Genomic DNA, 16858 nt, shown 5'->3' on the forward strand with positions numbered 1-16858 from the left:
CAACTGTAAGGCTCCTCTTCAAGTAAAGCATTGTCTTCAGCTGGATCCAGTGGCAGCAAAATTCAGTCGTTATCACCAGCTCATAAAAACTCATTGGGAATGGTGAACCCACAAGCAGGGTAAGTTCTCATTTAATGTTGTCATTAATGGCTTTTTTCATATTTATTTCTACTAGTTCTAGAAGAGGCTTTGGGCTGTTCTTTGTTGTTCTTTTTGTTGTCCTTTTTTCTGCAAGCTTCAAAATGCGGTGCTTGGAATTCATCTTTTATTTATAGACAAAATTAATGTTTAAGGGACATTGGAGGAGGTGAAGATGCATTTTCTAATGTTAAAATAATAGCAAAGGATGTGAAGTGATAAAACTGCATAAAAAAGATTTCATAGTTTCAGAATATGCAGAAGCAGTTGGAACTGTACTGGTTTTCTTTGTAAAATTGAAAAGATTTTAATAAGAGAAAATACCAAGCATAACTTCTAGAATTTTGTGAAAATAAAATAAAGACACTTCTGCCATGGCTCACAAGGCAATTGTGACAAAATCTTTCTCTCACAACAGAATGGCACCTCTCCTCCTCTCTTCCTTGTAAAATAGGTGAGACAACACATGAAGGCAGTAGAATCCTGTGCTCTACAACAGTAACAAGAAATGGTAGATATAGATATTATTAGTGTTTCCTGAAAGTGTCTATTTTGCTTAAGTCTGTTACTAGTGTTTGGTAAGGAGATATTCAGTGCAAGCTCTATAAAAGAAGAAATGTATAGGGGGAACTGAAGATAAGTGCTAGAACAGCATCACAGAATGGTTGAGGTTGGCCGGAACCTCTGGAGCTGTCTGGTGCAACCCCTGCTCATGCAGGGACACCCAGAGCAGCCTGCCCATGCCTGTGTACAGGTGGTTTTTGAAGATCTCCAAGAAGAAGAAATAGAGAGGTTGGAAGCCTTTGAAATCAGAAGGAATCTCAGTATTAGATGAAGAAATTCGTTGTAACTGGAAATGGGAAAGGAAAAGGATTGTTATTTTGCCATGCACTGTGAAGACCTTAGCTTTTCTTTGCCTTGTATCAGACTTCTGCTTTTCTGTTCCTGCTGCTCTCTTTTCCTGTGTCTTTCCTTCAGAACTGTAAGATTTCGTGAAAGTGATACAAGTCATTGTGAGAACAAGTGGCTACAGAGAATCATCAGGCTATGGATATTGTAGATAACTATGATTTGGTCAGACGTAACTCTTCAGAGGCAACAAATGAGTAGAGTATGAGAGGAAAGAAAAAGCTCATGTTGTGTATTTCAGGCAAATGAAATAAGTTGAATGTGAATAGAAGGAAATTATTTTTATTGGAAGAAAGGGGAAACAGGGTTGGGCATGATGAGAAGTGAACGTTACTGCTGGTGGACAGGTGGGCAAGCATGTTAATGATCATTTACCATGATCATTGTGTGTATGGTAGGGAACGGTGATATAAGGAAGAAAGAATAGGTGGAAATTCTGGTTGCATCGAGAGTAGCTAAACTGCGGGAGGGAAATAATGGAATTCAAAACAATGTACAGAGAGAATCAGATGGCTGAACTGCAGAAGTTGAATTAACACTCGAAGTAGGTCTGCAAAGACCTGCAAAACAAGTCAGCTGAGATAAGTCGAAGGCATGTTCCTGACTCCAGTGGTCAATCACAGCTATTTGGGAAAGATTCTTTCCTACTGACAGTTTCCAATTGCAGTCTATTAGTTTGTGAGTAGATGCAGGTTTTGATCTTCCCTTCTTAACAAGACAGTTTTATTGAATTTTAGCAGTCAGTTGCTCACTGAACTTACTACTTATTTTTGTCAAGATTGGAGGAAGAATTGTGATGTGACCAGATCAAACAGTAATGTATGGAGAGGTGTTAGCACATGTTCTCTGTTTTCACATGCTGTTGCCTGCAAATAGATGACTTCTTTTTGGCATCGCTCTCAGATAATGTTCTCTGCAGGGAGGCGGTGAATATTAGCTTGGCTCATAATGTCACTTAGTTGCCTGTACAATTGTACCTTTTTTTTAAAAAAAAGAGTGTGAATGTGATGATGTGATGAATGCTTCTGCCTGCAGTCCTTCTTACTTCCCTTTTGTGTGAAAAAACAGCAACAACAAAAACAAATAACTTCTATCCCATTCTTGCCTTTTCCAAGCAATCCTTGTGTTTCATTGGTGGTCATACTAACTGGTCTTCTCAAGAAGTCAACTTACTGAGTATCTTTTCTAAGCATTCTAATTGAGAACTTTTCTATTGTGTGTGTTGTACTTCTGAGAGCAAGTTTGTCAGGAATTATGTTGAAGCAAAGAGACACAGGAGTAGTTACAACATGGAAAAATTAGATGCCTCACTTTGGTCACTACTGGAAAATTTTGGCCTTAATCTACCCTCAGCTGTAGTATTTGGGAGGAAGTGTATACATTTGAAATGTGTAGGGCTCTATTGAAATACCTACAGACTTCTATCTGAGTAAAGAGCAAGTCATTAACAGTCAACACAATGAAGTCAGAGTAAAAATGATTAACATTGTACTGAAACCAATTTTAGGCATTGGAGTGTCAAATAATTAAAGCTTTAGCTAATTGCAGCTTAAAATATTTTATATCTTATAAAAGCTGCTCTTCCTTCTGAGTTGTTATTGAACTGATTTACTGAGTACAGTGTACACATATATTGTTTTAAGTGCAGTCATTCAAATGTTAAGAATGTTAGTTTTCTAACATTGGTTGGTTTGTTGGTTTTTTTTTTTATTTTTTTGTTTTTTGTAGTTGCTCAGGAGCTGAGATTTTTTTGTTGTTTTGGTTGAATTCCTGTCTTGCTGTAGGAAAAGACCTCCTGAAGTGTTATTCACACCCTAAGACAAACAGTAATTTTTTTTTTTTTTTTTTTTTTTTTTTTTGTATTCATAAAGTGAGGTCTTCCATTTTTTGCTTAGATTGTTTTAATTCCAGATTTCACAGAGGTTTTAAGGCTGGATAGAATTACAATTATAATGTGTCGTGTCAAGGATGAATTAAGTGGATATTAGAGAGGGGCAATTTAATCCGACACTGACTCTTCCTCTTCAAGGTACCTGTTCACTGTGATGGTTATGTGAAGGGACAAGAAACTGGAATCTTTGGCTAATTAAACGACTAGAAGGGATTAAAATGCCCGGGAATGCAGTTTCACTGTTGCTCTCTAGATGGCACTCTTGAACTGCTGTCAGAAGCTGTTCTGAGAGGCGAATGAAGCTGTTGGTGCACTTCTGTTACAAGTGAGGGCTAGAACAGTGTCTCAGGTGTTTCGTTATGTACAGGAAAAAGTTATGTAACTTCATTTCATATAAAGCTCAACTCCAGTATTGTAGTATGTATTTTTATTTTATCAGAACAGAAATGCAACCAAAATATACGAATTATGTTATTTTAACATTTTGATATAATATTTCTATTCTTTTACTCCCCATGTAGAGGGCCACAGTTAAAGCATCAACAAAATAAGCTCAATTTAGCTTTATTCAGACTGATTTTGAGCATGTGGGTCTGAGTGTGTCAGCAGAGCTTGGCTGTGAGAGTTTTCTTTTTCTACCTTAACAGAATAAAAGCACAACTATTTATAAATATGAATGGAAATGTGGCTTAAGGGCATCGTTTTTGAGTACTAGAGAAGCAAGTGAGAGTGCAAGAGTAGTGTGTGACCATGTACTGCTTCACTAGGAAGACCTCCATTTACTTGAAAAATTCTACGTAAATTTGTAGTTGGGTTTACATTTTGATGTGAGATGTTAAAACCCAAACTTTGATACATCTTTCATAAGAACACAAAGTTTAACACTTGTCTTGCATTTCTTGAGGGGTAGGGCAGTTCTCAAGCTGCCAGAAATAATAACTCCAGGAGGGAAAATTGGGTAGGTTCTTCCTATTCTACTGCTAAGCAAGCAGCCAGATTCCACCCACACAAACTATGTTTCGCACGGCAGAACTTAACTCTTTGTGGCCAATCACCTTTTGCATATACAGATTAATTTCTCATCTCTGCGTATTTCATGTATGAACATTAATATTTTTTCACTGTAGCTTGGAAAATTGTTTTTCAGTAGGGCAAACGTGCCCTTAGAGATTTCTCTCATTTTATTTGTGAGGTATATTGTAAATTTCACATAGGTGCTTACCATACTGTACCTGTAACCTTTAAAAGCAATCTCCTTAAACAAGACTCTAAGACAGCACAGTTCAGTGAAATCAAGGCTAATAAGTCATCTTGGTGGTCAAAGATTCTTTTGATTGCACTTGTATTCATTAGTACCTGAAAGGGCTCAGCATGTTTTGGGTTGTTTTTTTTTTTTGTTTTTGTTTTTTGTCTGTTGAAGGATATTGCAATGCTTCAGTTTGGCAGTCATGACTGCTGTTAGGATACTCCTCAGTATTTTATATTGCAGGTGCCCAGAGTTCACCTATCATGTTTTGAAAGTTCAAAAGAGAGCTAAGGAAATCACAACAGGTTGCAGTATGTGTCATGCAGTGTCAAAAACCTCAGTCTTGCTTCTCATTTTTGGGAAATATGTCTTTGGCCAAGCAGGAATTGATTGAATGTTTCCTGAGTTGATTAGCTTGAGCTAGAACATCTGTTGGGAGGAGAAGTGGGAAGAAGAACTCAAGGGAAACTCATCTGATAGCCTGCATTGAGAGTTAAATTGTCAGACTAATATCTCAGTGCTCCCTTCTGATTTCATAATGAATGACTATCACTTAGCATTGTTCAATTTTTGCTCCCTATGAGGTGATTTCCTTTGATACTTTACAGATGTAACGTGGATTGAAAGGTTCTCAAGCAAAGAGTCTCAAAATCCAAATTGTCTTTGTAAAATGTATAGGTCCTGTACTTTTTAACATGCTAATACAGAAGAAGCATGAGAAGTTGTGTGATACAAATGCTGGAAGTTCACAAGCTCTTTTTCTACTGTTGCAATTTTTTTTTTTTTGTGAGGTATTAAAAGCTACATGAAGACAGTGAGCTTCCTTGACAGATGTTTAGTGATTTTTCTAGTATTGCAGTTCTTTGATGTTAGATGACAAGAGTCGAAAAATTTATTTTAATTTTATTGCATTATTTCTCTCAGTTGGAGAGTGTATTTTTTTTCATTGTTACTTACATTCATTTGTTTTCCTTATGACTTCCCAGGAGGGTAGGGAGCTTCAGAAGAGCTTAGCTTCAGCAGCCTACACATTTTAATCAATTTTGGTTGGCTTGTTTGTGTATAGCTCTTTAATTTCAGAAGGATCAATAAGAATACTCTGAGATTGTCTTAGTTTTTCAGTTAGAGCTATTATTTTTGCTGGCAATAAGAAGAAATGTTTTGTTACATTACAGACATGGGAATGGAGATATAATTGAATTTTGCAAGTTTTACTGTTTTAAGATGATAAAAAAGCAGGATTTTACAGGAAGACATAATTTTTCTGATACAAATTATGATTTCTCAAGAATTAGTGTCTCTTTTGATGATGTTGAAGGGAGAGAGGTAGTGTTTTGTGGATTTTTTTTTTAATAATCTTTTTGGTTCAGAATTGTTATCCCTAATAGTTGGGGAAAAAAATTATTACAAAAGTACCGCCTGTACATAGTGCTACGTACATGCTGTGAGTGGGTGTTTTAATGATTAAAACAAACTTATTCTTCTTTCAGGCTTTCTTCTGGGTTTTTTTCCTTATTTCTTCTCAGATAACCTTCAACGCTTTAATTTAAGAAAAAAAATTGCGTGGGGGAAAACAGTTTTTCTTTCCTGCTAATCCTGAAGTCAAAGAGGCTCGTACTTGCATCTTTTACTTTCTAACATCTTAATACAGTTGGCATGGGTTGTAAATAGGAACCTCGTTTTCTAGATGGGGATGAATTTAATGTTATGAAAAAGATTCTTAAGACAAAAAAAGCCTAAATGTGAGTGTATTGTGTGAACTATGAATATAACTAGCAATAATTTTATCCTTTTTTTAATAAACATATGCATTGGAAACTTAATCCAATTATAAGCCTACAAAATTATCCCCTTTTTAAAGTAAGAACTTCCCTCTCGTTTGCTGGATAAATGTCTTTTTGGTAAATAAGAATTCTTTGGGAATATAGATGTAATTGTAAGTACTTTTTTGCAATAACTTAAACAGCAATTTGACAATCTCCTTATGAGTACCCCTTTATATATTTTAGTAGTAAGATGGACAAGTTAGGCCCACCACTGCGAACTGGAAGAGATGTGCAAAGGTTTTATGACACTGATAGAAAAACAGACAGTACCATCAAAAGACCAAATGAATTGTTGCCTATAAAGAAGTAAGTATCACAAATGAGCTTGATTTATCAGTTATACAGAACTGTTCCTCAAAAGCATTGGAATATTAGAAGTGTGGCCTTGATAGATATCTGCTTCCTAGTACGTTTTCGCTATAAATGTTGTGGGAATATAATTAGTGTATTTATTTCACATCAGGCAAATTGCCTCATGGTAGGAATGGAAAGGGGATGAAAACGTTCTTCAGGTTTGATTTCTTTTGTCACTGATTCTGCACTCAGAGTAATGTGCTCTGTAAAGCTGAGATAAAACTGAAGCGATATGATGCAAAACTTAAGCAAGCATTTAAACCTGTAGAACGGCTGATAGCTTTATAAATGATTGCTTTACATGCTAATACTTTATGGCAAAGGAATTTTATTTTGCTCTTGAAATCAAATATTTCCTTCTTCTTCTATAAGATAGCTGTGATTGTCCAAGAGTGTAGGTAAGGTAAGCTTGATTATGAAAGATTAAAATCAAGGCTGCTTTGGAAGAAATGGTGTTCTATCTTTTAAAAAGGAAATTATTAAAATGTTAACATAATATAATTGAATTTGACATCTTTCAAATTACAGTTGACTGTTTCTTCCTAAATACCTCAAAGCGTATTGCAAAAGAGTAATTAGTAATGAATTATGTAGCCCATATTTGGAATATACTGATATACATAGCAGAAACGTATTTAAATCTTGCAATGCTGTTTTAGTGTTGTAACCAAAGCTGAAATATTCTGGCCTTATCCTAAAAATATTTCAACTTTGGTTCCTATTAAGAAGCAAAAGGAGAAAAGGGAGGGGATGCCTCCAAGAGAGGTACAGAGTGTGTGTGTCTGTACGTGTCTTCCTTTGCACACCTAATTGGAGGCATGAATCCTGTGAACTTTTGAAAATTAGGTCAATATAAATTTTATATGCATTCACTAAGACTTATTTTCAGTATCTCAGTAGTTCCTAAGCATGCTTACAGTAGCCTTTGTCTGTAGAGAAGGGACTTCTTTAAAAAAAATTCTCTAAAGAATTTAGGCACTTACTGTGGTCTTCATAACCTTACTGTTTGAGTTGTACTTACTCAAATGTTCACTGGAATTGTGGATTAAACCTGTCTTCCTTGCAGGAGGTTATTGAATACATTGCATTCATATGGCACTGGAGAATGTGAATAACTATTAGCCAGTGTTAAATTCCACATAGTGATGTGGGTAATCACAGTTTAGGGCAAAGACTCCTGGATTTCGGTGTTCCAGCTGAAAATTATTTATGATTTTGCCCTGAAGCATGAGCTGTGGTGGGTGACAGTGATACCTGTCAAGAACATCTGAATACTCCCTGTTTAGGAAGTAAACTTGGTGTTTCAGTCATATAAAGTAAAATATGACCAAATTGCAAATGCCTAGACAAAAAAAGGCAAGCTTCTCATGCAAATTTGTTTCAGGTTTTGATTTTGCAAGCAGTGGTAATTCGACTAGATGTACAACATGAACTGCTTAGGAGCAGAGGTCACCTTCAGTCCTAATTCTTTTGAAATAGAGGCATAATAATAAACATTTGTAAAGGCACATCTAAATGTTAAGAATTAAAGATGACACTGACAATCTCATCTGCTGTCAGGCTCCATCAGTACTTCATGTTATACAGCTTAGAACAGGTATTATATGTATGTTGTTTATAATTACATATAGGGAGGCATATGTCTGTAATTATACTAGACAAATGGCAGTAATAGCAGAGGTTAGACAAGTTGGAAGAGACCAAGCTGTATGACTGAAGTGGAGATGATGAAGAATCTTTGGCCATGTTGGAAGACATCTGTCTCCATAGATCAGATTACATCCTGCAGATTCAGTTTCAAAACTGGTTATCATATGTATGTTAAATCTGATGCTAATTTTAGCGTCCTGATCTGGGATGCATGAAGCTACAGACAGTGGCAGCCTGCTACTTCTGCTATTGATTTACTTGTAAAAAGATAGAAATCAATGTAATTGCTTATAGGGCTAGTATATCAGTCTAAGAATATTTTTGGCCATGTTTTTCAGTACTTTGTTTTTTTGGTGTTTTTTTTTCCTGGTTTCATCAATAACTTGTGTGTCATACTGGACATCATTTAAATGATGGTTTTAAGATGCTGAAAATGTGGGAAAAAAAAACAAACTGACTTATTAATAGATCAGAAGAATTTGGTTTAAATTATCTGGCATTGCCTAAACAGGAACTGGGACTCAGTTCTATTCATTCTTTCCTGTCGTCACTGAACCATGATCCACTGTTTCTATTTCTTCATCTGAATTATTCTTAACATGCTCTTCTAGCTTTCAGAGCAAGTGAAAGTCCAGTACGTGTTCCTGCATTACTGAGCTTTACTGAATTTTACTTGCATTTAAGGAAAGGTCTGTCTCCAATGTAAAAAGAGATAGAGAAGATAACACATGCTAGTTTTTATGATCTGTACAGTTGTGCATACTTGTGACAGCATAATTTGAATTGGTTAAAACTTTTTTATCCTGAAGGTCTGTATCTCCTGAAAAACTGATATAACTTAGGTGTTAGTTCTGATATAAAATTATGTAGTGCTTTTCAATCCACGTTGTTTTTTTTTTTAATGGAATCATGTTTAGAATCTCTTTGCTGAGTAAGAGAGCAGATAGGAAAACTAAAGGAGAAGAAGCTGGTATTCTTCCCAGTGAGCCAGAATCTCTGATAATTCCGATATGCCTGTTGAATGCAGAAGCCATTCCTGTTAAATCTGAATATTCTATTCAAATGTACCTTTACTTGATTCAATCTTAAATTTTGTTCCTGGATTCCATTTTCGTGCTTAATCATTTGATCACTTTTCCATTGAATTATTTTAAGTCACTGGTTTTAAACAGAAGGAACTGAAAAGCCCTTCTTAGCCTATATTACTGATATGGAAGAAAAAGTTGCCTGAAATTCAGGAGTTGGTACACTGATACTTACTTGTGTCAGTGAAGCATTTGAAGTTTTTTCTTCATTTACACTTGAAAAAACAAACCAAGAGTATGTTGTCTGTGATTCTAAAAGAGCAGATAGGCTCATCTGGAAAAAATCATTGTTGAGGTTTTTCTTACTGACCGGTCTCTTAGTGACTAAATTTTATGTGAGATCCTGTTTTAATATTTCTTCTTACCCGTGAGCCCGTCCCAACTTTAATGTATTCATCAGTGTGCAAGAATGAGAACCAAAAAACTTGGTTGGTCATGCACAAGATGTCATAGTCACTGAAGCCTTGCAAGGAAGAAATCCTGATGAATAGTAAGTCTCTTGAGCAATGAAGAAAAATTCTGTTCTTGATTACAGATGGAAAAAAGGATGCCCACTCTTATCTTTCTTTTCCTTTGTGCTGCGGAGATTTTCCAAAGAATTCTGAAGTTTTTATCACTCACTAAAGCAAGCACAGAGATGTTCAGTGTGTTTAGGATGTGCACTGGAGTTTAGAAATTATATACTGGTGCTGACAAGACCCACCAGTTCATTGTGACCTGCAGTCTGCTGCTTTCTATTTCTCTGAAATCCCTGCCAATACTATAAAGTGACTTACAATCTGTCAAAGAAGACCTTAGAATATACTAAACAATCAGTAGTGTGGGTTCTGCTTGTATTTTGTTATGATAACAAACAAAATATGTGAACAGGACAGGACTTGTGCCATCATTGAGCTTGCAGTGCAAGATTAAATTTATGTGCAGTCCAAAGCAAGCAAAGATTTTCTATCTGGTGTTCATAGGAAATAAGCTATTAATGCAGTAAAGCGACAGATGGGTGGATTATTGAATTTTTGTATTTTTGTATGTTTGTAATTTTTGTATGTAGCATAAATATTCTTGTGTGTATATAATTGATCAATATTTTTTTCTGTTTTAGAGGTGCGACAAAAACACGGATGTCAACCCCTCCTAGTGTGGCAAGGACTATGAGCACGGGTGCTCTATCAAACAAAAGAAAAACTAGTAATTCAGACAGTTACTCAAGGTAGCTTTTAGTTTTGTTATTTTATCAGCAATAGAATCTTCACTTAAGAAGAGTACTCATTGCAGAATATATTTTCCTTACTCTAATACATCAGCATTGTCATCTGGTGTCTAAGATGTGCAGGAGATAGTGTTAGAAATGTCAAAAATCTCTTAGGAATAGTTGTACATTTGGGTGAATGCTCTTTTGAATCACATGTGGCTCAACAGAAGTTAAATGAAAGTTACATGCACAGTACGTACAGAACTTGTCTGGTGTGTGCCTATTAAAGGGGAAAAAAATATTCTTTTAGACTTCCTTTTAGACTTTCTTATTTTGATAAGCTAATTTTTGTAAGTTTCCAAATGGTCTGTTTAACACAAAGACTCAAGAACTTACTTGATCCAGCTTCTAAAAATTTTGGCACTTTTTGTTGCCTTGTATCTGGAGATAAGTAGGGGAATTTCAATAAATTTACAAGGAAGGTAAGCATGAAAATAACGGCAGTAATTCACTGCAAGGATTTAAATAATTTTGGATCAAAATATATTGAAGTGAGTTAGTTGGAGTTCTTTATATCTGCTTTTTCAGGTCTGATGGTAAAACTGGGAATGACACTGCTGGCTACCTATCGTCAGTCAACGGAGGAAGTTCAAAAAGCAATGAAGGAAATTCATCTGTACAGTTACCTAAATTTTGCCATGAATGTGGAACAAGGTATCCAGTGGAATGGGCAAAGTTCTGCTGTGAGTGTGGAATTCGAAGAATGGTTGTGTAAATGCATTCTTAAAATCAAAGAGAAAGGGAGATCCTGAAAGCATCTGCTACGTGCTGCTGCATGGAAAGCGAAAACACTCCAAGTTAGGCTTCATGCTGCAAACATGTTGAAGCATTATAATTTTCTGAGTGCAATCTGCTGGTTACATAGTAATTTATATATAAATATGTATACTGTATATAAAAGTAACAGGTACCTAAAACTGTGCCATTCAAGGAAATACTCTTTAATCTCAGTTGGAAATATTTTAAATTAGGGTAAAAATGTGTTAAGTAATTTAAGTGGTGGAAGTGGTTCAGTGTTACTTTTCTTATATAATTCTATAGAATTTAAGTCACTCACCCATAGGGAACTAGCCATGAAGAATTTCTGCATCAAAAGTTTCTCTGTGGAGGCATTTCTTTCTTAAGTGATAGTAATTAGATGCTATCTGTGTTGTAAGTGAAAACAACACGAGCAACTCCCTATAAATTCCTTGTTATAAGTGCAAAAACTGGAGTGCATCAACCTCTTCACTGTAATACCCTAACTGAACTTTCCAGTTACTTGCAGGATTTTTTTTAATGATTCAAATAGGAAAAAGTCTGAAAATTCCATTCGCATCTAAGAAAATCAAAAGTTGTGGTTGTTGCTCTGCCCATTTTGTTTTTGAATAAGAACTTGTTAATATTTTATGTATTTATAAGGACAAATGTGATATTTTAATTACTTTTATTCATAAATACTTTTCTTCCTCTCCCTGTGCTCTCCACCATGGCTAGCATATGTAAAAGCTCTTTACTTTTGTCCTTAAGGCTTGCAAAGGTCCTATTTTTCTCTTTCCTTGTCTCCTGAAGGGGACTCTATTGTAACTGTACCTAGAACTGTTGAACTTATTTTTAAAAAACAACCTTCTTATTGTATCCAATACAAAAAGAGTTCCATAAAAATGTATACTATTAGAAAAGTAGAAATTAAGTAGTTACTTAAATTAAGTTTTTTATACTTAATCTTGTGTAAATAGCAGGTTCAGAGTTTGTATGTTTACAGCTCCACATGTGTTTTTTGTGGTGGATTTTCTTCTGTTTTTTTTTCCTCCCCTTCCCAGTTCCTGGTATTCATGGGCTCTGAACAGTAACCTCATAAAGTTTGTGACAGTCTTCATGTGAGTTCATTGGTATGAAGTGTCAGGACCTGTAAGCTGTTCCTTTTTTGGTGGTTGTTTTGGTTTTTGTTTATTTTTTTAAACAATGCAATCTACTAAAACCATTCACAAGCTGTATCACTTGTGTCTGAACGTAGTGATTTGTTTTGTAAAGTTTTATTTTGAAGTACTGCTACTGTCTTATTGGAAGAACAATCTGGAAGGACTTAATTGTGCCTTTACCACAGTACACTTTTTTTTTTTTGTCAAAAATGGTTACTTTCAGCTCACAAACATTATCAGAAGCAATTTATATAGTTTCTTTTTTAGCTTGTGTAAAATATACTGCAGTGTTGCACTATAGTGTAACTTAATCGTTGGACGCATTTTCAAAACATGTAATTAACATCAGTGGTGCCAATTGTGAGTAAACATGAATGAAGAAATTAATCTCCAAATCAGGTTCTATTCTTGGAGGATAAGAGATTTAAGAGGCTTGATGTAGTCATCTTCCAGGCCAGAAACTATTGGTATTTTAGAATTACTTCAATGATATGAAATTGTCTTACACTTTGTATAAAAAGTTATTTCTAGAAATTATTCTTTTACCTAGTGTAGTCTTGTAAATAGTTGATATAAGCTGGCTACAGAGCATGATAGGTTGGATAACCATTAATGAGAGACCTGACAAGTTTTAGCCGAATTGTATTCTAGTTAGTTTAGGTCAGAGGATATTTTGGCATGTCCCTATCTGTACTTAGAAAAAATTGGAATCCTGCACAGATAAGTCTGCTTTACAGAATTTCTCCAGGACTTGGGCCTTGCAGGTCTACATTTGATGGAGGTTAGGAGCATCCATCAGAAAAGGTGCAAATCCAAAATAGGTTTGATTGGTTAGTGAATCTATAAAATAATCAATTCCTTTATCTGACTTGATGAATTCCCGTTTCTTGTTTCTGCCAGAAGTATGCATTTTACCACTTAATGAAAATACATTCTACAAGGAGAACATTTTGTAAGGAAATAAATATATTCTAGGTTTTCAAGGACCAGTGACACTGTTGAGAAATATATTGATGTTTTCTCCTTTGAATTGCAAGTGGTACATTTCCTAATTTTAAAATCAATTCATATAAAATAATGATAATTTCTGCTTTTTGAGTTGTGTAACTCTGCTTCCAGAGCTGCGTACAGTAAAGTGAGAGAGACACGGTTTATTTACGATTCTGTGATGTATAGCAAAAATTAGAAATGGAATTAACCTGAACCAAAAGGAAAGTTTTAGAGATTTCCTGAACTTTTAATTTGGCCTTAAAAGAATGTCTACTGAAGTATAAATGACTATCAATAGTAACAATGAAAATGTAAATGACTGTGCTGCTTATTATGTTACAGTGAGACTATCGGAAACCTAGTATGTATCTACTTTATGAGCTGTTTGTTTTTTTTCACTGAGTGACATGTTTCTGAAGTCTTTGGTGTTGCTGACAGTAGACAGTATTACATGCATGATCAGAACAGATCACTGTAACTCCATCTAAATGCTTGCAAATAGATTAGCTCTACAGAACTGAATATGGAAATGAATCTATTATAGTATTTAAAGAAAAAAAACAAACTGTAAGGGAGATAAGTTAAGACTCTGATCTTCAGGTGTATTGCATCTGCCAAGAAGGATCTGAATTCAGTTTAACAAGACCTGGGTTCACACCCCCTTTGCCCTACTCCTTCCCCTGCTTTTGTGTCTTGGTTCTTCCTGGGAGGAGAAAACATCGGTACATATTCTAAAAGGGCAGAGTTCCTGAATGCATCGAGAATCGAAAGTTTTATAATTGTAAACATAACACATGTAGATGATCTGTGCACCCAGATGCACTGCACTGCTAAGAATAACTTAGCTAGTGTTATCCTCTGGATGACTTGTTGACAGATACTTAACTTAGAAGCATAAATTCCTTAGACTAAATGTGTAAATTTGGGATGATATGATTACTTCATCTGTCTTTTCAGTTATGTATTTGTGAATGCACATATATATTGCGTAAGAACTCTAGTCTTGCAAGTGTAAAAAGTTGTTTCACTGAAGCAGAGTTGATACACAACAATGCTGAACACTACTGGGGGATTGTGAAGCCCCATACAGATAATTGATACACTTGCTGTATTCAGGAATTTATTGATGTGATTTTAATGTTACCTGTGTCTATTTCTGAGCCTATAACAGACTTTCTTTTAGCATCTGCCACTGTATGTTCCTGAAGTGCTTGCTAAGACATGAATAAAATTCAACTAATGAGAAAAGAAGGAAATAAAGAAAGGCTAATGGTAAAATCCCATGTAGAGAAACAAGAATGTTGTTGCTGAGGTGCACAGCATGCACAACTAAGCATGTTTACATTCACATTTTGGTTTTGTGAGTATTTTATTTGATTTATAAAGGATGTCTGTGCAACAGAAAGGAGCTGTAAGAACTGAAACTGTACTGATGCAAGTGCAATGGAATTTTGAAATATACTGGCTTCAGAGGTGAAAGCAGGACAGCATAAGGCCTAACCTTTATATGATATCACAAGTTTATATTTAACTGATTCCAGTTCTGAAAGAAATTGTCTAGGTTGTATCTACTCACAGCAACTTAAATGTATGGTTAGATAGTTATAAATAGTTATATCCTCAGTGTACACCTCTACAGGAAACTGTGCAGTAGGAGGCAGAGCAAGCTTTAGCACCCTTTCAAATAGTAACTATGGACATCTAGGCAGAAATTTCCTTACTTGCCAAAGAGGTTTGAACAGCCACCAGCCTCCCTCAGGTGGATTTGAAAAGCTCAGCCTGAAGGATTGCATGACCAGGGAGCTCTCCATGGTGCTCCTGGCACCAATCCTTTCCCTGCAGTGTGCCTGGCTGTGTCTGAGCTCTTCCATGCAGCAGGTAGCAAGGTGCACAGGGTGGTAACTCCAAAATGTCCTTTAAGACCTGAGGTGAACTTCACCCATTGTGGAACTTCTGTCATTTGAGTGAGACTAGGTCCTAATTCACAGTTGCAGTTAAGAGTTAGTGTCTGAAACGTGGTGTATAAGGAGAATGGTTCCGTGATGCATGCTTATCAAGTCTATGAGGGGGAAGGTATGATTGCAGTAATTGAAATGCTAACAAACACAGCATTTAGCAGTGCGCACTGATGGAGGCTATGTAATTAGAGTCTAAAATGAAATGGCATTGTCAGTGTCTTACTAAGTTCTCAAGAAGTACTGGTTTTCAACACGTAGCTTTTGTATCTGTGCAATGAACAAACTTTTTATAAGTTTTCTGAAAGCTTGACTAAAAAATGTGTGTTTTGTAAGAGCATTTGTTGCAACTGCATTTCTTTCAGTTTGACAAAGCTATCAGTAATTGTTTGGGTTGTATGAGACAGTGGAAATATCGTCTTTGAAGTTGTTTTTGGTGACTGGTGAAAATATTTTCATTGACTTTGAAAAAGCACAGCTCATTCCAACTTGTGATGGTTGTGTTGCAGAGTAAAACTTTGAGTTACTTTGTTGTGTCACTGAAAAAAATGTTCAGTAAGAGATTCTTGGCTGTATTCAGCATTTACTTGGTTGATGCTGTCTTTCAAGCATTCATGATATAAAGGATTAGTCTTGCATATTAGTGGATTTTGTTTTGTTCATTATCTTTTTATTTTTTTAATGTGTGTTGTTCCAGAATACCCTATTCTGCTTAGTCCCATTTCGTGTTGGCAGAAAACAGCCCACTTATATTTTCTTTTAAATAATTATTGTTGTTTTTTGTTTTATAAATCATTTTCTTCCAATACAAGCAGCAACTTGTGAGACAGCAAATCAAATACTCGTTTTAATATTGTTGAACAGTGAGCATAAGGTCTAAATGTTGTTTTTCATTGTTCTTGTATTTGAATTTCTGGCAGAAATGCAAATTGATTTGGATCTGTTCTGGTAAAATGCTAAGTATTCCATGGCTGTTAGAAAACCTACTTTATATGACTGCTTTAACTCTCTTGGTCTTCGTCCTTCATATGATACTTAATATGTATCTCCATAAGTTTATTTATTGATGTTCCATGTTTTTAAGTGTTCATTCATGTATTTAATTTTGTCAGCACTGCATTTATTATGTTTGCCTTGCCCTTCAGTATACTTAATATGTGTTTGTGACCATCCAGTGTTTTGTGGGGTTTTTTTGTTTGTTTTTGCAGAATGCTTAGGTTTGTGTTTTATTTGATATATTATTATTATTTTAGACCTTCAATTCTGTTTTCATCAATAAATGTAAATCACCCCCTGATGCTAATTTGCCACTTGTTAACAATAAAGTGAATATGCCAATAAAACTTCTTGAAATGCATGTTTATTTTTTGTAATTGTATGTGAAATCACCTTAAATAAAATACCATAAGGATAGGTAATATCATTTCAGATTTAAAATATTGTAATGTATTTCATCTCTGGGAAACCATACCTATTGGGAGGACACACCCACTGTCTTTTCCTAGAAGGATAGATTTTTTTTTTTTCAATTGACTTGCGGGATAAGATTTGTATATATCTGTTGCCTTGAAGAATAATCTATACCAAATACTTAAATTAGTAGTATTTGCTCATATGAATTTAACACGTTGCAGGAATCATCTGCAGTATGCGTACCTGGCCAT

The 16858-nt window shown here is 35.2% G+C and overlaps 1 protein-coding gene across 2 annotated transcripts in view; it reads left to right on the forward strand.

The window, feature by feature from the left end:
- Positions 1-16537, forward strand: part of ZC2HC1A (zinc finger C2HC-type containing 1A) — a 34705-nt gene extending 18168 nt beyond the window's left edge. The window contains exons 7-10 of one of the 2 annotated variants that reach the window (XM_042869900.1): positions 11-119; positions 6194-6316; positions 10199-10306; positions 10877-16537. In XM_042869900.1, coding sequence (XP_042725834.1) covers positions 11-119; positions 6194-6316; positions 10199-10306; positions 10877-11063 — 527 coding nt within the window. In that variant the 3' untranslated portion in view covers positions 11064-16537. The remainder of the gene's footprint in view (positions 1-10; positions 120-6193; positions 6317-10198; positions 10307-10876) is intronic. The other variant, XM_042869901.1, reaches the window with a different exon arrangement.
- Positions 16538-16858: the final 321 nt, after the last annotated feature.

This window comes from Lagopus leucura, unplaced genomic scaffold (assembly GCF_019238085.1).
Source record: "Lagopus leucura isolate 7727_CA_CO unplaced genomic scaffold, USGS_WTPT01 Super-Scaffold_100002, whole genome shotgun sequence".
Lineage (NCBI taxonomy): Eukaryota > Metazoa > Chordata > Aves > Galliformes > Phasianidae > Lagopus > Lagopus leucura.